Genomic DNA, 22,503 nt, shown 5'->3' with positions numbered 1-22,503 from the left:
GATAGGCCACTCAGTTTTTCGAGCCTACTCCGCCCTTCAATAGCATCATAGCTGATCTGATATTAATGTGAACACTACATTCCTGTATATCCCTGACAATCAAAAATCGGTATGCCTTAACCTTAAAAATATTTAAAGATTCTGCATCCTCTGCCTTTTGAGACAGAGTAATCCGAAGACTCTCAACCCTCTAAGAGAAATAATGTTTCCTCATCTCTGTCTTAAATCCGTGACCCTTATCTTTAATCTACAACCTCTGGTTCTAGATTCTCTTGAGAAACATACTTTCAACTTCCCCGAAAAGATCTTATATGTTTCAATTAAGTCACCTCTGACTCTTTTAACTCCAGACAACACCAACCTAGTCTTCCTATCCTTTCCTCATAAAGCTTTCTGTTAAAGAAGCAAATTATAAGAAAATCCTTTTGTTTCATTGGTTTCCTTTATGCTATGGCTAAATACAAAATGTTCTCATAAGAATCAAATGTTTTCATACAATCTAATCAAGCTAAAACATGAGCAAAATCATATGATTTTGTAGCTTGTAAATGTTTTCACAGGCCATAATAGCAGACTACAATAATGTTAGAAATAATTGCTTTATTTTCTAAGGTGAGAACAGATACATTACCAATTTATTTTGAGTTACTTGCATTCCATCTGCCAGCTAACACATCCAGCAGTTTCACTATAAATAAAAATCCACAACTTGTTCCATAAGCTCGACATCTGTCTGCTAAAATGACTTTAAATTATTGCAAATCATTAGTGGTAAGTAAACTGCTTTATCGATGACAGCAGAACCATTTTAAAAAGTGTTGAGCAATTTGGTGTATTATATTTGATTTTCTATGTCTATCAAACAGTACTTGAGACTGACTAGCTTTTGAATGTTCCAGTGAACTGGTAAAAAATTATATTTACAAACGTTTACATTCTTTCACTCAAAATACTGGACATCAGCAATATGTACATTATAGGGCTCTGTATGAATTATGGAGTGCCCATGGAAAAGAACTACTTGTCAAATTTAAACATTTAATTCATTCTAAGTCCATTGTGTAATTGATGCAACAGTGGAAATAAAGTTTTTTGACAGAGTAATAGTCTAATATTAATCCTAATGTAATGAACATGCTTCAAAATCCTTCGTCGGTGGGGAGGATATGAAAACTTTAATTTCTTAATAAGGTGGAATCAATGGAAGTCACTTCAAATAATGCTGAAACAAGCCATCAACTTAATGTCTGCTAATTAATTTTAAAGCAAAATCAATCAAAATCAGCATGGACAAAATAACTCACCAATGCCTGAAGTCTGAAAGTTTTTATGTCAGGGATCAGGAAATATGGTAAATACTAAACTTAATTAGATGCTGCAGGGGAAAAAATTTCAAAATCTGAAGAAGCCTAAATTTAACAAAATAAAAACATTACCATCTATAAATGATAATTCATGTATAAAGATGATAATTCTGGGCAACAAAAGTTTTATTGCTTTAAACCTGAAATCTAAATTTAGATTTTTCTTTCTCTAACAAAGATATTTTAACATATAAAAATCTCATTGAATGTTTTCACATTTGAGCCAGTTTATTATATCAAGAACTCAGGTAATCTTGCAGATTGTAAAATTAAATTTAATTTACATGGAAAATTCCAATGGTTGCTTTCAGTTCCATGGATAATGCTAGGTCAGACACCATCTTCCTCTTCTTGACCTTAACGTGAAGTTACAGGATGTATAATGGAAGGTAAGATAGAACAATCATGAGAGAATGGAATGTTTTAGAATCATAGAATCCTTACAGTGCTGATAGAGGCCATTCAGCCTATCTGATCTGCACCAACCCTCCGTACAGCATCCCATCCTATCCCCAAATTTTACCATGGCTAATCCACCTAACCTGTAATTCCCTGGATACTATGGGGCAATTTAGGGTTGCCAATCTACATAGCCTGCACATCTTTGGATGTTGGCAGTTTGAGCCAGCTAAGGAAAGATTGGAAAGGGAAGGCAGATTGAAAACAACTCTGGGAAAATGTTAAACTGCTATGGATATGAGTGGGAGATACACCAGAAGAGAGGCAGGTGAAATCAAGATACCAGGGCTTGAATGGGCAAAACAGAAACACAGGAAACAGGAGGGGTAGGTTCTTGGAGAGATAGAGAACATGGAAACAATAGCAAAGGGAAATCAGAAGCTCCAAGTGACCAGAAAAGGGAAAATCACTTGTGCTACGATTTTTAGATAAGTTTCAAAATTGTAAAAATCTCTAGATACTTTGTAGAAATTACAACCAATGAGGTAAGATTATTCTAGGTAGGACATTTTATGCCATGATAAAGACTATATGAAGTAAGAGTTTCTAAGGAGAAAGTACTAACATTTTTTAGGAATATCATTTATTTTATTCTAATGACTTTAGGCCTACAGCTTCTAAGGGACACGGATGTACTTAAACTAATTATGCAAGTTGAAAAATTGCATTTCCAGCTAAGACTCTGCTTTCCTAGGTCAGGCCATTTAGGAACAGCTCAGAGGTTGGTTCAGTCCTGTCCATTCCACATCCAATCACCTCCCCCCTCCAACCCTGTTTGTAACAAAGTGACTTTGGGACGCCCTCAATAATGAACCTCACTGAATACCTTGCCCCTTTGTAGAAGAACAAAGACAGAGGTGCACAGAAACACAGACGCAGTCTGGGCTCAATGGTACAACTTTGAGGGGAGTGCAGGAGCAAAATGGTCTTGGAGTTCATGTGCATGATTCTCTGCAGGTGACCAGGCAAGTTGAAGTTGTTAAGATGACTTGCAGGATACTTGGGTTTATAAATATAGACAGAGAGTATATAAGCAAGGAAGTGATATTACTCCTTGCCAAATCATTGTTGAGACCATATTTGGAAGAATCTGGGCACCTTACATAAGGAAGGATGTTAAGGTCATGGAGAGAGTTCAAAGGAGTTTATAGAATAACATCAGGATTGAAGGATTTTAGATACAAGGAAAGATTAATAAAATTGGACTTATTCTCCTTAAAGTAGAGAAGCTTATGAGGTGACCTTATTGAGGTGTTCAAACTTATGAACAAGTTTGACAGAATAAAGAAGGATATTCGGTTTTCAATAGTTGGTCTATCAGTAACTAGGAGTCACAATTTCAAGACTATCAGCAAGAGAGCTAGGAGTCAGCGGCATCACATCCACAAATATTCACTCCCATCACCAATGATGATCGGTAGCAGCAGTGTGTACTATCTACAAGATGCACTGCAGAAATTCATCAAATCTCCTCAGACAGCATACTCTAAATTCATGACCTCTACTACAATGCAGAGTGACAAGAGCTGAAGATACCACCACCTGAAAGTTCCCCTCCAAACAACTCACCATCCTGACTTGGAAATATGGCGCCATTCCTTCAGTGTCGCTGGATGAAAATTCTCGAATTCCTACCACATTAGCATTGTATCTACATCAATGGACTGCAGTGATTCAAGATGGCAGCTCATCACCAGATTCTCAAGGACAACTAGGGTTGGGCAATATATACTGGCCTAGCCAGCAACTCCAACATCAGAGGAATGAATTATATATTTAAAACATCAGCATTTGATGGCTCTAACACTGTATTCTGAACTCTGTTCTGCTACCTGATGCACTTTTGTACGGTATGATCTGCCTGTGTAGCATGCAAAACAATACTTTTCACTGTATCTTGGTATATGTGACAACAATAAATCAAATCAAATCAAAAACATACAATTATATGACTCAGGAACCAAAGTAAGCTCTTCACCCCCAGGACTTATTGCACCATTCAAGAAAGTAAAGGTTGTTCTGTATCTGTTTTAATTTCCACATTTACCCTGATAGCCTTTGATTCCACTGCCGAACAGGTATTTATCTACCTTCATCTTAAGAATGTTCAATGACCCTGTCTAGTCAGAGTTCCAAAGCTGCGCAACCCACTGAGCAAAAAAATATGCTCATCAACTCTGTCCAGAAGTTGACCTCTAGATTTGAAACGGTGTCCCCTAGCTCTGGACTGACCCACAAGAGGAAACATCCTTTCTAAATTGGCCTCATCAAGGTCAGTCAAGATCTTATATACCAAGTAATGCCTCACTCTACTAAACTCCAGTGAAAACAAGCCCTCTTTGTCCAACCTTTCTCATTAGACAATCCACTCATTCCAGTTATCAATCCAGTAAACCTCCTCTGAACTGCATTTACATACTTTCTTAATAAACAAACCAAAACTGCACATTTGATATGTGGTTTCATCAATGCTCTTTCTCACTTAAGCATAATATACTTACTTTTAGGTTTAGGTCCACTTGTAATACAAGGAAGCATCAGCTTAACTTCCTTAGTTACTTGCTATACCAGCATGCTTATTTTTCTGACTAACGCACTAAACACTTCGGAATTCTATAGTCATTCTCCATTCTTCCGGCCAAAAAGAATAATTTAATATTTTCCTGCATTATACCTCATCTGTAAGACTTTTGCCTGTTAATGAATTTATTTATGTCCATCTGCAAACTCGTTATGTCTTTACAACATACTTTCCAACTTAGTTTTGTGTCATCTGCAAATTTAGCTACCATACCTTTGCTCCCCTCATCTACATTATTGAATCAAGTTATAATAAGCTGAGGCTGCAGGAATAGACACTTGCAGGAACCTAATAAAAGCAAATTACTGCAGATGCTGGAATCTGAAACCAAAAGAGAAAATGCTGGAAAATCTCAGCAAATCTGGCAGCATCTGTACGGAGACAAAAGAGCTGACGTTTCGAATCTAACTGACCCTTTGTCGAAGCTTTGACAAAGGGTCAGTTATACTCGAAACGTCAGCTCTTTTCTCTCCTTAAAGATGCTGCCAGACCTGCTGAGATTTTCCAGCATTTTCTCCTTGCAGGAACGTGTTCATCTCATCCTGCCAATCAGATAAAGAATCTTTTATGCACAGTCTCTGTTTTCGGTCAGCCTTCTATCCATGCCAATATGTTACAACCTATACCCTGATTTCCCACACTGTAAAATATCCGACCAGCAGTCCTGCTCCTCAACTTTGTGCAATTTCAAGCTTTTTCTTTAAGTTTGATGCTATTCTCAAGTTCTCGCATTAAACACAGGCCCTTCCCACAGCACTTTTCTTTATATTATCAAAAATTCATTTAAATGTCTGTCACTGCATCTCTATGTATCTATCCTCTAGCCTAGTATTGCGGGTCACTTCAACTGGTTCAGCTTTCATGCCCACATAGGGATGCCTTTAAATCTGAGATAACGATGCCTAACACAACCTGCTCTCTCTTCAGTTGCGCTAAGAAACTCTCTCAAAAGCAGTCTATGAATTCCTCATCCATGTTATAAATGCCAAAGTGAATTTTTTTCAGTTCATATGTAGATAAAAATCACTCACGATTACATGTCCCTTTATCACAAGCATCCAATATTTTTTCTTGTACACTTTGCTTTACTGCTAGGAGGCCTGTAGCCCACTCCCACTAGTACCTTTTCCCCCTACTATTCACTTCTACTCAAACAAATTTCATATGCTGATCTCTTAAAGCAAGGTCATCTCTAAATACTATAGCAATGTCATCCTTAGTTAATATTGTGACCTTAACCTACTTTCCTATGCCCTTCAATATTCAGCACCTAATCCTTGGCCAACATGAATCATGTATCCATAATGGCTATCAATTCATATTTTATTATTTAAATGTGTGCTATCAATGAGTTTACTTTATTATTAATGTTATGGATTCAGAAATTGTTGTTTTGTCTTCTTGGTACCCTTGTAACATTTCATTTTAACTGTTAGTATGCTCTTGGAGATATTCTCTCTGTCCTTTCCCACTACTTTCTGACTTTCATTTCCATATTGCTGCTTGGTTCTCCTGCCTTTGCTCCTAACACTTGATTTACTACATCTAGCCATAATCCCTCATTGTTACTGTTCAGTTTAAAGCCTTCCCTACTTTCCTATTTATATAGCTTGCTTGAATATTGGTCTCCGCATGATTCAGGGAAAGACTGTACCCCTGGTACTTAGGAGTCAGATCTTTAGTGCCTGACCTGTCAGGAATGAAATTTGGATGCACTTCCACACAGCATAGTTTTGGAACTGTGTTCTGCAAATGGCAACTGATGCCTGACCAATTGTTCATTTTATATTTGAGATATATAACATGAAGGCAATGGGACAAAGGTCAGTATATGGGATAAAGCCCAGATCAATCACATCTTGTTGACTGGCAGCTGCCGTGAGGTAAATCCCTTCTCTACAAGGGACAGCCAAGCATCCATTTAGTGCCCTGATTGGTACTCTTGTCTAACATTCTGCATAAAACATAGGATATAGAAACGTACAACACAGAACAGGCCCTTTGGCCCACAATGTTGTGCCAATGTTTAATCCTAATGTAAAAAAAAACTTAACCTACACATCCCTCAACTCACTGCTATCCATGTGCATATCCAGCAGTCGCTTAAATGTCCCTAATGACTCTGCTATCACCACCACCACTGGCAACGCATCTCATGCATTCACAAATCTCTGCATAAAAAACCTTCCTCTGACGTCCCCTCTATATCTTTCTCCTAACATCTTAAAACTATGACCCCGCGTGCCAGTCAATCCTGCCCTGGGGAAAAGTCTCTGGCTATTGACTCTATCCATTCCTCTCATTATCTTGTATACCTCGATCAGGTCACCTCTCTTCCTCCTTCTCTCCAGAGAGAAAAGTCCAAGCTTATTCAACCTTTCTTCATAAGGCAAGCCCTCCAGTCCAGGCAGCATCCTGGTAAACCTTCTTTGCACCCTCTCCAAAGCCTCTGTATCTTTCCTATAGTAGGACAACCAGAACTGGACACAATATTCCAAGTGTGGTCTCACCACGGACTCGTAGAGCTGTAGCAAAACCTAGAGACTCTTAAACTTGATCCCCCTTTTAACGAAAGCCAAAATGCTTTCTTAACAACTCTATCCACTTGGGTGGCAACTTTGAGGGATCTATGTACTTGCATACCCAGATCCCTCTGTTCCAACACACTGCCAAGAATCCTGTCTTTAATCCTATATTCAGCATTCGAGTTCTACCTTTCAAAATGCATCACTTTACATTTATCCAGGTTGAACTCCATCTGCCATTTCTCAGCCCAGCTCTGAATCCTGTCCATGTAGCGCTGCAGCCTGCAATAACCCTCGATACTATCGAAGGCACATCCAACCTTTGTGTCATCTGCAAATTAACTAACCCACCCCTCAACCTCCTCATCCACGTTATTTATAAAAACAAAGAGCAGAGGCCCAAGAACAAAGCCCTACAGGACCCTACTCAACACTGACCTCCAGGCAGAATACTTTCCATAGGTAGTCTGAATAAATATATGAATTAACTGAATATGCAAATAAATGTTATGTAAATAACATCACAGAGACTTGAACCTGCTAGAGGTTTGTCTCAGGTAATTACAAAAGCAGGAGATTTTGTTTTTAATTTAACTTGCTTTTCATAATCAACCTGTTCAATTATGTCATTACACACCTCTGGAGCAAGTGGGGCTTGAACCCAGGTCTTTTAATTCAGGGGTAGGGAAACTACCACTGCACCACAAGGGGATCCTCATAGGAAAGTTAGACAGATGGACTGCTATAGACTCTACCTGAGATTAATTCAATGTCACTGACTTCAACAGGTTTGAACACTGCTAGGGTGCATAACAGTCAAGCGTGCAATTTCTCTATTTGTGCTCTAACCATTGAACAAGCCTCATGACAGTTAATACTAGAAAAACACATGATTAATTTCCTTCTTTAAGAAGGCATTCATCTATTAAAATGGTAGTTTGGTAAATTTCTTGTGAAAACTTTACTAATAGTGCACAGCTTAGTTTCACGTATAAAACTCTGTTATTACACAGGTCAAAAGTTGTCAATTTTATTATTGAGGCCAGCATTGTCTTAGTAATTAAGGTTTCGGAAATCTTGAAAAATGAAATCTGGGTTTCTGTCAAACATTATTATATATTCATACAGTGTACATCAATGGCCATTACAATGAAAAATGGCTTTGTTTGCAGCAGGAATTGTAATAGTCTCCTGGAAGATTCTGCTTGTTGCACGGGTGTTCAGGTAGTGCCATCATGTCAATGTCTGAATCTTATCACTTGTGTCAGCCGGCTGCTGAGAGTTACAGTCAGTGCACTAACCTTTATCTGCTCCTGTGATTCAATCACATAGCTCCTGACAACACCACTCACTGTGAGTCCTACACCTGCAAAACCATGACTTGAAAAATATTCATATCATGTTTTTCAGTATCCTATTATCCTTTTTAACATTTGCCTTTTACTTTTGATAGGCAGTAGAATAGGACTACCTCTCAAAACCAATCAATCATTTAGAATAAAGATCTGATTGAGGTTGCACTAGTTGTTGCACCTATAATCCATAATTTAGAAACTGATAAATATGAAGACTTTCCATTGCTCACCTTTCAGCTGGTACTGCAGATTATTAAAAAACACAATGCAATCTAAATAAAATACAATAGATCTCCTTTGTGGGCAAGAAAAGGAAAACAGCAGGCTGTAGCTTAGATTTTCCACTCCGGCTGCACATTTACTCCTGAATGATTGGAAACAAAAGCAAAGCTCAGCAGAAATGTGATAATTTTCACCTTCACCACATGGACATTAGTAATTTTATACAATTTTAATTTTCATGGATGAGGAGCAATACCCATATGATGTAAATTTTCTATGGTCAGCTTATCAACATAATTACTCATAGCTCCGAGAGTCATTTTGAACCTCAATCTGCAAAGCAATAACCTGAGAGAAGGAAGCAACTGAAAACTTGCAATTCAGCTTCAGTTTGAAGGAACTGTGGAGATCTGAAAGCAAGTGACGGGATAGAGTCTGGAAATTTTTCAAACGTTTAAAATGGCTCAAAAAAAATGGCACTTTTATTAAGATAGAAAAAGGTGACAATGAAAGTAAATCTAATTCAAAAATAAGAAGCAGGATCTGTGACTCACTCCTAACTCTCTTTTTAAAAGCTGCTGAACAGAGCTGGCATAATCTCCACAGGTAGTTTTGTGGCACATCAAGAATCATAGGGTCATATATTTGTACAATTTGCACTTTCTCCTAATTCTCCTGCTCCTCAGATGCTGCCTGACCTGCTGTGCTTTTCCAGCATCACACTCTCAACATATATTTGTACAGCATGGAAACAGACCATTTGCTCCAACCAGTCCACACTGACCATATTCCCAAACCAAACTAGTCCCTGTGGCCTGCATTTGGCCCATATCTCTCCAAACCTTTCAAATTCATGTACCTATCCAAATATCTTTTAAAGGTTGTGAATGTACCTGTATCCACCACTTCTGCTGGCAGTTCATTCCACATACAAACCACTGTCTGTGTAAAAACATTTCCCCCAACTCCTTTTTAAATCTTTATTTCACTTTAAAATGATGTCTGCTGGTCTTGAACTCCCCTGCCCTAGGGAAAAACTATCTACCTATTATCATCTTATCTCTGCCCCTCCTGGCTATATAAACCTCTATAAGGTCATCCATCAACCTCCTATGCTCAAGTGAAAAAGGTCTCAGTCTGTACAGCCTACCTTTATAACCGAAACCTTCCATTCCTGGCACTGTTCTGGTAAATCTTTCCTGAACTATCTGCAGCTTAATAATTATTCCTATAATAGTGCATCCAGACTGTATACAGTACTCCAGAAGAGGCCTAACCAACATCCTGTACGACCTCAATGTGACAAAGGTCTGAGCAATGAAGGCAAGCATGCTAAATGCCTTCGTAACCACCTTGTCTACATGTGAGGCAAATTTCAAAGAATTATGTACTTGAACCACTAGGTCTCTCTGTTCTACAACATTACCCAGAACTTTACCATTAATTGCATAAGTACTGCCTTTGTTTGTTTTACCAAAATGAAATACTTCCGATTTATCCAAATTAAACTCCACCTGCCACTCCTCAGCCCATTGACTCAACTGATCAAGATCTCTTTGTAATCTTTGATAACCTTCCTCACTGTCCACTATATTACCAAGTTTAATCCCATCTGCAAACTTACTAACCACATCTCCTAAATTCTCATCAACATACTTCATATAAATGACAAACAAAAGTGGATCCGATACCAAGCTCTGTGGAACACCACTGGTCACAGGCCACCAGTTCGAAAACGCGACTCTCTACCACCATTCTCTGTCTGCTACTGTCAAGCCAATTTTGTATCCAATTGGCAAGCTCTCCCTGAATCCCATGTGAGCTAACTTTACTAATTAGCCTGCCTTGCGGAACCTTGTCAAAGGTTTTACTAAAGTCCATGTGAACAACGTCTACTGCTCTACTCTCATCAATCTTATTGATTACTTCCTCAAAAAGCTCAAGTTTTTGGGACACTATTTCCCTCGCACAAAGCCATGCTGACTATGCCTAATCAGTCCTTGACCCTCCAAATGCATGTAAATCCTATCTATCACAGCTAAACAGTGTTGTCTCTAATAGAGTAAAACTTAAGATGCATGATAGCTGGAGTGCCTGCAGCAGATGACGCAACTCTGCACCTTGCTAACTACCCCGTGTATTCACAGACATTGACACGAAGGTGTGGGAGGGCCATTGAGTGTGGTCAGTGACATTTTACAAATGCTGTCAGTCAGACAATGCTGACAAATGCTTTCCTGGCTCTAAGCTTTCATGAAGTATCACACAAAGCAACGTGCTTTGAGAAAGCATAGAAGTATCACAGTCTGTCAGACCGTCACATATAGTTTCATGAAAGTCTCCCCTAAAGCAGCATCTCTTGCAAAATGCAGTCTCTGCAAGTACTGTACTTGCTTTCTGACAACATAATGAGTCCTCTAGCTGAAGCACAGGTTGGATGGTAACAGTGGATCAGTACTCAGCACTTTTGATCATTCTGAAATCATTCTGTGTCTTCCGATGTCCGAAATCATTATATATTGATTGATGCCCATGGAAACACCTCTTTTAGTTTTGGAATGGTCAGAAAAAAGGCAGCAGCAGAAGCATACCTGAAAGAAATTACCTGAAAGACTCCCAAGCGCTTAAATGGGGCAGGAATAAAAAAGACCAGGACTATTTTGCAGAGGTGTGCTGAAAGTTTCAGTCAATCCTGTCAGTGATCTTTGACTGAACTTCCTATATTCAGCCAATTCCCAAACAATATTGTCATATAGCATCAGTGACATTACTTAAAATTTCATATCAGGGAAATCAGTTGATGGGATTTAGTTTTATATCTGGTAGACAGCACTCCCAGAATTGTTAGCAGGAGAACAGGAGGCTGATTTATCTCCTACTCCATGGGACACAATGCTCCTCGTTTGTTTGGGAACTACTGTGCTATTCATATTTTAAAAATCGCCATGTCAGTACCAAATGCTTAGTTATTTCTGCAGTGGTGTGTGATACTCAGTTCCTGCTTTCAGTCATATTCCTACTCTTTCATGGCCTGCTTCAGGAAACCTTTGCTTCTGCATTTCCCAATGAGAAGGAGTTGTGCTGTTTTGACAGTGCCAGTTGTGATTCCATGAGGAACACTGTTACCTCAGAGGCTGAAAACTGATAGTTCAAGTTCCACTCCTGAACCTTGAGTGCAAAACTCTTGGCTGGCACTCAGGGACATTGCAGAAAGAATGTGTAACCATCTGAGGTGCTGTTCTTGGATGAAGTATTAAACTGAAGCCCTATTTTCCTTTGCAGGAGGAAGTAAAAGTTCCCAAGGTCCCATTTTGATGTGTAAAGGAATTATCTCCAATGTCCTGGCCAATATTTATCCCATAGTCAACATCCCGAAAAAAACTAATGTAGTCATAACCACATTGTGGGTTTTAGGAGCTTGCTGCTTGCAAATTTATTGCTAATTTTCTTACATTACAGCAGCAAGTGATTTCAAAATTCATTGTCAACTGCAAAGCACCTTGGGGTGACGTCAGGTTGTGAAAGGTATTATAAAGATTTGAAATGTTGATGTTTGGAGGGATATGGGCTGGGTGCTGCCAGGTGGGACTAGATTGGGTTGGGATATCTGGTCGGCATGGGCGGTTGGACCGAAGGGTCTGTTTCCATGCTGTACATCTCTATGACTGTATGACTCATACCTGAAGGGATGTAAAATTTGGATTATTTGAGGTGCTGAGGAGGTACGCGGACATGTTTTTCAAAGGTCATTGAAAGGAGACTGCAAAAAACTTTTGTTTAAAAAAAATTATTACAAGTCATATGACTTAACTGCTTGAACTTATTTACTGAAACTCATTTTTCTTTAGCCACCTGCTTGAACTTACTACAATACCCAGGTCAGAGTTTCTAATTGCCAGCAGCATGGCCATTTGATTTAATTTAATTGTGGTGTATTCTGTCAAGAAATAAGGAACTCAGGCTCAGCTTTTGCCACTTTCCTGACAAAAATATCTTGAGAACCCCATACAGTCGCAGAGATCCACAGCACAATAAAGGCCCTTTGACCCATGGAGTCTGCACCTAACTATTCTAATCCATAAACCATGGGGCAGCTGAAAAAGCTGAAACAGTGATTCTACCTGAAAACTTGTTCTCAACATTCTGATGAATTGTGCCTGAAGAAAACCAAGTTAAAAATCACACAACACCAGGTTATAGTCCAACAGGTTTATCTGGTAGCACTAGCTTTCGGAGCACTGGTCCTTCATCAGGTGGTTGTGTGATTTTTAACTTTGTACATCTCAGTCCGACACCGGCAACTCCAAATTCTGAAGAAAACCGATGGGGACAACCCCCTGTGTCGAGTGATAATTCTACATGTACAAGAAGGGCGGACAGAAAAATTCTGGATCACTCCATATCTTATCCTTTTATTCTCCGAGAATTAACAAGTACTTGGCCAAAGTGTTTTCTCCAAAGTTAATCTCTACAGAGAAAGTGTTTTTTTTCTCTTTTTTGAACTTACCTGTGTGCATGTCCATTCTGATTAGAAAGGTAATTTATACTTTCACATTTCAGACTGTATGTTAGTTATCACTGAACCTTTGTCAAATAAATCTTACTATTATAATAAAGTAATCATTTTGTTGCTTATTAAAGAAACTTGGTCAAAGGATCTTTTTATTCTGAACCTATTACAGATAAAACATATAATTAAGCATATTGGTCATTGGATGAATCATTTAAATATACATTGTGGCCAGTGGAATAGCAGGAATACAGAGAGACAGTGAACTTCTCTAACCTCAGTCATGACAGGTGCTATATAAATACAAATCTTTCTTTCAGTGGCTTCTTTACAAACTAGTGCTTTTCATTAACAACACTCATTTTTTTAAATCAGTAGCTCTGTGCAAAACTTCAGGATAGCAGGTATTTAATGAAGCACTGTGTGATGTCCACTCTAAATGCTCTCCATTGAGTTTGATGACAGGTTTTAAGTTTGTCTAATAATGAAAACTAAACATAAATTTTCAGCTTTAGCATTATTGGCATGCATACCAGCACTCAGAGACTCAAATATATATCCTTCATGCTTTTCCATCCATGCTGAATGGAAAATCATAAGCCCCCATCTTAAAATCTTGATAGATGATCCCAGCGCAACAGATTTGTTAAAGCTGAAAAGTTATCCTTAAGCCGTTTCACAAGATCTAAGAGGGAAAAATTGAGCCTTTCATTAAATGAACATTGTTTCAGTTGTTGTGGACACACTAATCAGAAAACAGCCTAATCCTTGACACACATGTACACCTTACATAATGTGCTGGAAAAATAGATGAAGCAATTAGATGAGATTACCTGCATGCCAGATAAAATTCTCACCAAGTCACACTGTGGCCTTAACCAACAGGTGAGCAGAAATAACCTTCATTAAAGGGAATGAAATTTAGTCATGGAGAGTTGGTCATGGAGTGATGGCTCATCTTTACAATGAGACTAAAGTAAAAGCAACATATTCATGAGGGAGGTCTTAAGTCTAGGATGCAACCTAGATAAAGAGATGACCTATTTGGATAGGAGCAAGATATTTTAGATAATACATGAAGGGAATTATCCTGCACCAGTTGTTTTGCTCTCAGTATAAAGAAAGCAAGTGATTATTCTGAAAAGAAACAGAAAGTACTGGCTGTTGTTGTAAGTCCTACACCAAGCTAATGGTGATAGTTTTAAGGAAAGATTCTGTCTTTCAGAACCTGACAATCTGGAATGTATTCCGACAGTTTTCGTTCTCCAGAGTTTGTACTTTTCTGTCTGATGATTAAAATTATAGCTGTGTCAAAATGTTTCAGCTGACCACACTCAGCTCATCAAGGTGTAACTATTTTTCTTGCAGCATTATATTTCACAAAAACAAGACTTGTGACCTTGAAAATTCATTCATTTTAACCATTGGGCCGCTCCATTAAAAGGTGGCTGAATATGCAATCAATGTTTTTACTGCAATGCATGCATTTAATCGCAAAACATCTACATCTCCTGAGCATTCCTTGTAAGTCCACTAAATGGTCTATTCTGCTTCTGTTCATCATTTTTGCTTAAGTTCACAAAGAGGAAACCATCCTCTTGCTTGAATCGCAAATCGACATCACACAAAAGCTACCAGAATCATGTTGCATTTATGTGGTCCACAAGATTTAGGAGTTAAAATTTGTGAAGTCAAGAACATTAATTTAGGTTTAACAGGACCGCATCAAAAAGGTCCCTTGCAAATCCAACCTTACATTGACAGAACAAAGCTAAATATTGTGATAATAGATATAGATGTGTCAACTTACCTCATCCACATTTTCAAAAGCATTGATGATGTCATATGGCAAACAGGACAGTAGGTCAATCACAAACCAGGTTTTCAGGTAGTTCATTCTGATTAGTTTAGGATCAGATATAACTTCCCCTCCAGGACCCACAAAGGTGGTGTGGAAATTTAAGACAATATCCACCAAGAAGATCACATCAACTACACTGTCCAGCACTAGCCAAGCAATGTTGTTCTGTTTTGTTCTGAAGGACACATTATAAGGAACCATAATTGCAGTGTAGAAGGTTAAAATAAGGATGATCCAGTCCCAGGTCGTTTTAAATGCACAGTAATGCAGAATGATGTGTGGTGGAGTCTTGGGAGCCTCCTGTTTGTATTGAGGAAGAATGTCAGATCCTAGCTGCAGAACCTGAAAAAGTACCAATATCTTAGTATATTATGCACAGTTTTAATATCTTCAAAAAGTACAACAGTGAGATTTAAACATTCCTCAAATTTTGCCATTCAGACGTTATCCTGCACTGGAGCAGACAGAAAACTTTCCAGATAGAAAATAAGGTAGGAAGTCAAAATTGCCCACAATCATTCCTCTCATTTAGGTAATATCATCTGTCTTGCACCTACTGCAAGGTTTGGCCAAGGTGTCCGCTGAAATTCCAAAGGGGAGGATATCTGATCACAACGGGCCTGTCCCTTTCTTCCAAGTAATTTGTCCCAGAGGGGGATTCTTGGAGATTAGCCTAAGATAAAAAGGTGCCTCTTAATTCCAGGAGTTAGCCAAAAGGAGAAATCATGCCAGATATGACTGATTTCTTAGTAGTCTCAAATTGTGAGAACTGTCAATCCAGATGCAGGATTGAATGCCTTTTTTCTGACAACCTGTCTGTCCAGATCAAATATTCTAAAGAAAATAGATCAAACCACAAACAGGGACTTTAGTACTTACTTCTGCCAGACGGGAATGTTTATGGGCGCCATCAGACTTGTTCATTGGAGTTAGTTGCTGCAGAACACTTCGACTATTTGTCAGCGCTCTTGTCAATCGAGCAAATTTTGCCCACCCTTTATTTCGAAAAAAGACATAGTAACTACCAATTCCAGCAATCCACACTTTTAGCATTGTAATTTTAATTGTCACAAATCTATTAATTGTCTTTAATCTATATTGGCTACAAAATAATAAAGATGAATCATTTTAAAATAGCTGTTACTGAGCAGCGACCAGTGACATTGCTATGAACCTTACTTATAGTTAGAAAACACAATTTTAAGCATCCAGTTGATACCTACTCTGCAGTATCTGTGTAAGTGATCTAAGTCAATTTGCAACTGTAAAAACAGATACTGCAGTTGCAAAATATGATAGTGGTACCACTCAAATTACATGAAAATTAAATTTTGCTGTCTTTACTGCATGACTCAATGTCACTCCTGCCAACTTTATTCTGGAAGTGAAAGTACAAATGTCCACACAGTTCATTCAGGCTCTAAATGTTGCCTCCAATAGGGTAAGCAATTGAAACAAAAAACAAATGGTACACCATTCATTTAAATCCCTTGAAATTTTTTGTTCATATGTCCCAGTCCTGGCCACTGGCCCTGCTGATATTATTGACTTCTCAGAATCTTATTTGTTTCAATCAAGTTACTTCTTACTCGTCGAAACTCCAATGCATACAAGCCGAACCTGTCCAACCTTGCCTCAGAAGATGACGCACCCATCCCATGTATTAGTCTAGTAAACATTCTCTGAAATGTATTACATCCTTTCTTAAATAAAATAACCAATACTACACACAATATCCAGATGTGGCCTCACTAGTATCTTGTACGATTTAAATGTAACCTCCCCTTGCATTAAACGGTAAGATTATTTATTTACATTCTTTGCTTATACTCTCCCTCTTTGCCTCTCGTTTCTTTTCCTGTTTTGCCTTTAAACTTTCTATGTGCAGCCTGGTCTAAAGTGTATGATCTATCTGATCTATCACCTCTGTCATATTCTTTTGTGTAAGCACTGGTCCTTCAGAAGGTGACACTAGGAAACAATAATGGGTAACAAGGGCATGATAAGGACAGAAAAACAGTAGAAAATGAGAAACCAAAAGGGAGAGAGGAAATTAAAACAAATATGACTGATTGAAAAAATTCCCAAATAAACTGATGGAATTAAAGGCTGATAAGTCGCATGGACCTGATGACCTGCATCCTCAGGATCTTTGAGTGGCTGCAGAGGTGTTAATAGATAATAGGCCATAAAGTTAGTGATTCCTATGGGCAAGGGGGAGATTCTTAAGTAGCATTCCAGAAAGCCTGTCTGGGAAAGATAAAAGTGAAAAGAAGTATCCACAAGTCACAGCTACAGTACTGGGAGCAAGGGCCAAAGCATGGCCAGAGTGTTGACATAATCACTGAGTACATTTAAGACAAGAAAAGAACAACTTCAAAGATGTGGAACAGAGAATACAATCTTTTAGGGATCTGAATAAGATGTGCTGTGGCAAGATTTGTGACAGAAATGGTCTATAAGTCTGGAAAGGCTGATCTTGATGAAAAGAGCATCTTGCTCCATCTTTTATGCCTTTGATGGGCAGCGAGGTGAATTTCTCACTGTGCAGCAGCAAGTTGCCAATGAAGAGAGTTTGTTTCTCCATAATTGCCTTGTTGGTGGCCCAACTTACCTTATTACACTGAGCCTTTCGATCTTAACAAACTCTCCAAGCAAGCCAGAGGGAGAAAACAGAACACAGAACTCAAAGTGAGTACCTGGCAGATTCAGGTCACCACTTCCTCTCACTGACTTCCATGTTGCATTTGATCAAACTGCATGGCACACAGGCACACATGCATCCCTTGTCCACAGATAATGGCAGCCAGCATCTGCCACCGCCTCAGAACCGACATAGCATCTCTCTGATAACCTGGCAGGGAACTCTGGTAGCACAGACTTGCATTGCAGAATGCATTAGAAAGCTGCAGGAGGGGCACCTTACTCACACGGTTAGGGATCCAGCTCACAACTGCACCTAGCTCAGGGCTGCTCAGCTCCTTTCGTAGCACTCGCTCACTTAGCGGCTACCTGCATGCTGGTACCATCCCTGTCATGCCTTGCAGGGGCAATTAGCTCAGTCACACAGTTGCCCTGCTAGTTTAGTAGTCCTCAGTCCAGGTGGCATACATACTACTGAAGTGGACCTCGCACTTCCTCCCTGTGCCAGCAGCTTACCTGAATGTGCAGCAAGCAAGCAGCCATGTTGCAAAGTCTTAGAGGATTATTTCTCACCGAAGCCCATGGAGATATCAGTCAGTCCAGGGGGTTCTGGCACAGTAATTTAAGGCAACCTCCCATACCATCCAGGAGAATTGTTACAATCAGATGGCCAATCAGATTAAGTTTAGTGAGGGGCTCTGTACCTCTGTATCCCAGAGATTGGGTGCATAGCCATTCTGAGGTTTCAGTTCGCTGATTAGGCAATGCATTGGTTTCCAATTTCAGATGTCAGAAGTCCACATATTGAAAACATAATTAGAGGGAATATTGGTCTCAGTTGGTTTGATGGCTCCATAGCAGCAGCTAGTCTAGAGGGTAGAACTAATGTGATCGGGTCAGCAAATATACACCCTTGCTGGGGTCTGGGTACATTGTCGATCAAAATGTGTGGTGCTAGAAACATCATCTCTCCTGCTCCTCAAATGCTGCCTGAACAGCTGTGCTTTTCCAGCACCACACTTTTCGACTCTGACACCCAGCATCTGCAGTCCTCACTTTCTCCTCATCTGGGTATACATTGTCTCATGCTGTCCAGTTAGGACCCCGAAGGGGGTGGGTCATGGTTAGTCTGTGGAATCCAGCCGCTGAAACAAAGGAAAATGGGCAAGACCATTCATTGTCACATGAAGAAGACTCAATAAAATAGTCTTTGCGACTGAGGGCTGCAGGCTGGGAGTCAAGGGTGGATGACACTTGTGAAGGGGGCAAATGTGTATGCAAAGATGGGGAGCATACAGTAAAGTGTGGCTGAGAAGAGGTCATGCAGGATGGGGGTTCTTCCATGGTCATGAGGAAGCTGGCACCATGGGTTGAGGGCAGTGAATGACCACACCTGGCATGCACAGCTCACTTACTGGGGCTGTACGGGGGAAGGTAGGTCAACATAGGAGCAAGTATACAGGTTGAATGGGAACTTGGGGAGGTGTGAAGCCTACGTGGTTTGCAGGAATGGCTACCAGAAATGGAATTTGGATGTTCAGGAACTCCCCAACATATTCAGCCAGAGAAAAAGGAAGCATCAGGTCATTGTATGAAATAAGGGGCTTCCAGTGCTTTATTCAGAGGCTAACTGAAGATGTTATATAGAATGGTGACAAAACATCTGAAAACAAACCTTCCATCTCAGCGAGCAAACCTACATCCAGAAGGGGCTTCCTATTTAAGACAGTGATAAGGAGAATATTTTTCTCACAATCATGAGCCTTTGGAACAGTCTTCCTCAAAGCATAGCCCGTGAATATTCTGAAACCAGACATAGTTGGATTATTGATAAGTAAAGTGGTGAAAGGTTCTCTGTGGTAAACAGGAATGTGGAGTAACAAACTCAGCTATGACCATCAAAAGGCAGAGCAAGTTCAAAGGGCCGAGTGGTCAGCTTCTGCTCCTAATCCATAGGTATGATGGGAAGAACAATTTGCCAAAACAAAACAGAGTTCTGACTGAATGATGATGGAACATGGTCTACAAATTCAGGTCACAGTCAAAAAGAGATGAGGAGAAATGTCTTCACACAGAGTGTGGTGAGCCTGAGTAATTCTTTTTCATAGAAAGCAGTTTGAGGTGCTTAGGGCTAAAGGAATCAAAAACAGGATGGGGGGAAAGTAGGGAGAGGGTACTGGGTTGGATGATCAGACACCATTATACCGAAGGGTGGAGCAAACTCAAAGGGCTGAATGACCTACCCATGTTCCTATGTTTTCCTGTTTCTAAGTAGATGAAATTGCATCTGAAAATCTACGACACTATAAGTAAGCAGGTACTTGAATAGCTATCCTCCATGATGGCCACTGATAAGATTAAATATCATCTAGATGATGTAGTGGGCAACAACTGGAGTACTATGGAAATGCGCATCTGCGGAGGAAATTCAGGAAATTAAAGGTCCTCTAAATACAATAATGAACTAGTTATTAATTTAAGCAGGATCAACATCCTCCATGAAAGACATTCAAGTGACAAACGATCGTCCAGCCGAAAAATGATTTACAAAAAATCAAAATCAAGGTCACAACTGTCCTCTCACCAAAGACCTGCCAATCTTCCAATTCTGAACAGAATGTATTCAACAATAACTGTGAAATTTCATTGATGGCCGAATTTTTGAAGTCTGAGACATATGAGAAGGTATTGTGGCAATACTGAATGTCAAAGTAGTATGTCTGAACGTGTAAGTGGAAACTAATGGGAAAAGAAAACTTGGGGTGAGATATTGTAAGAGGGTTCTGAAACAGATCATTTTGAAGTTGCATTAAGCTCCAATCTGACAACGCACAGTCTTTGCATGAAGAAGAGTGAGTCCAGTATGATATTGTAGTAGAAAGAGTTACATCAACTCTGACTCCTGATAAGCTTCAACGTTTTACAGAATTAGTCAATATTCCTTCTGCCTATTGCTATGAAGCAACAAAATACTCCTTGTTGGTATGGTGGGTACCTTTCCTCATTAAAGTCAATAGTGGCTTATCTTCTAGCACTGCAAATTACATGGGCTCTTAACTTGGCACAGAATGGAGGCTTTAGGGCAATCTACCCCAACCAAGAGCCACAATTCATTGATACTGCCAACATATAAATTACAATGTGGGAAAATGATGAGGCTATTCATAGAGTCATAAAGATGTACAACGCGGAAACAGACCGTTCAGTCAAACTCATCCATGTTGACCAGATAACCCTAACTAATCTATTCCCATTTGCCAGCACTTGGCCCATATCCCTCTAAATCCTGCCTGTTCAGATACCATCCAGACGCCTTTAAATGTTGCGATCGTACCAGCCTCCACCACTTCCTCTGGCAGCCCATTCCATACACGCACCACCCTTTGCGTGAAAAAGTTGCCCCTTCGGTCCCTTTTATATCTTTCCCCTCTTACCCTAAACCTATGTCCTCTAGTTCTGGATTCCCCCACCCCAGCGAAAATACTTTGTCTATTTATCCTATGCATGCCCCTCATGATTTTATAAACCTCTATAAGGTCACCCCTCAGCCTCTGACGCTCCAGGGAAAACAGCCCCAGCCTGTTCAGCCTCTCCCTATAGCTCAAATCCTCCAACCCTGGCAACATCCTTGGAAATCATTTCTGAACCCTTTCAAGTTTCACAACATCCTTCCAATAGGAAGGAGACCAGAACTGCACGCAATATTCCAAAAGTGGTCTAACCAATGTCCTATACAGCTGCAACATAACCTCCCAACTCCTGTACTCAAAACTCTGACCAATAAAGGACAGCATACCAAATGCCTTCTTCACTATCCTATCTACCTGCGACTCCACTTTCAAGGAGCTATGAACCTTCACTCCAAGATCTCTTTGTTCAGTAACACTCCCTAGGACCTTACTATTAAGTATATAAGTTCTGCTAAGATTTACTTTCCCAAAATGCAGCACCTCAAATTTATCTAAATTAAACTCCATCTGCCACTCCTCAGCCCATTGGCCCATCTGATCACGATCTCATTATAATCTGAGGTAACCTTCTTCGCTCCGCACGACACCTCCAATTTTGGTGTCATCTGCAAACTTTCTAACCATACCTCTTATGCTCACAACAAAATCATTTATATAAATGATGAAAAGTAGAGGACCCAGCACCGATCTTTGTGGCACTCCACTGGTCACAGGCCTCCAGTCTGAAAAATAACACTCGACCACGACCCTCTGTCTTCTACATTCAAGCCAGTGCTGTATCCAAATGGCAATTTGGTAAAAAAAGAAAAGCAGGATATTATTTGAAAAGAGAGAGACCGCAGAATGCTGCAGGACAGAGAGATTAGAAAAGATTAGCATGGAGATCGCTCGGAATATTTGTGTACCTGGTTTCCTCTTTTAAATGCTACATCTAGATCCTCACCCCTCAAATTGGTTTAAACCTCCTACCACAGCACTTGCAAACCACCTGTGAGGATATGGTCCCAGCCATATTGAGGTCAACCTATGAGGACTATCCAGTATATATCCCCCACAGCCAATCCTAACAGCTCCGCCCTCTTGCATCATCTCACTGCATTTAACTATACTTTCCTCCTGATTCCAAGATCCTAATGTGCATAATTAGTGGAGAATGGAGCCTTGGAACTTCTACTTCCTTTCCTAGCTCATTAGTCTCTCTACAGGACCTCATTCCTCTCGAAATTGATTCTTTCCACAACTTTCACCCAAAACATGGATGCAATGGAAGCCCAGTTTTCCCCTCTTGACATCTACGTTTTTTTTATAATCCCAGAGCAGGCTGGTGCGACAACACTGTTTTTATGATGTGGTTACCAGGAACCTTTCATTCTTAAACTGAACTAAAGGTGAACTCCTCAGGAAATTATTAAGAGAATAAAGCCACAAGATTCCACGGGTTTGAAAAGCAAGACTTTACTACACAAGTTTAAAAAGTGATATAATCGACAATACATGTACAACTTATCTCGAG

At 39.7% G+C, this 22,503-nt stretch overlaps 1 protein-coding gene across 2 annotated transcripts in view; it reads right to left on the bottom strand.

Moving 5' to 3' along the window:
• Nucleotides 1–22,503, bottom strand: part of kcnh5b (potassium voltage-gated channel, subfamily H (eag-related), member 5b) — a 319,253-nt gene that overhangs the window by 179,830 nt on the left and 116,920 nt on the right. For both annotated transcript variants that reach the window (XM_043697222.2, XM_043697223.2), the window contains exons 5-6: nucleotides 15,757–15,872; nucleotides 14,827–15,219 (exon numbers count right to left, since the gene is read on the bottom strand). In XM_043697222.2, coding sequence (XP_043553157.1) covers nucleotides 14,827–15,219; nucleotides 15,757–15,872 — 509 coding nt within the window. The remainder of the gene's footprint in view (nucleotides 1–14,826; nucleotides 15,220–15,756; nucleotides 15,873–22,503) is intronic.

This window comes from Chiloscyllium plagiosum, unplaced genomic scaffold, assembly GCF_037043375.1.
Source record: "Chiloscyllium plagiosum isolate Xiang-an unplaced genomic scaffold, Cpla_swu_hap1 HiC_scaffold_8, whole genome shotgun sequence".
In the NCBI taxonomy this organism is placed as follows: domain Eukaryota; kingdom Metazoa; phylum Chordata; class Chondrichthyes; order Orectolobiformes; family Hemiscylliidae; genus Chiloscyllium; species Chiloscyllium plagiosum.
The sequence above is the reverse complement of the archived record's forward strand: the minus strand, read 5'-3'. Positions and strand labels throughout refer to the sequence as shown.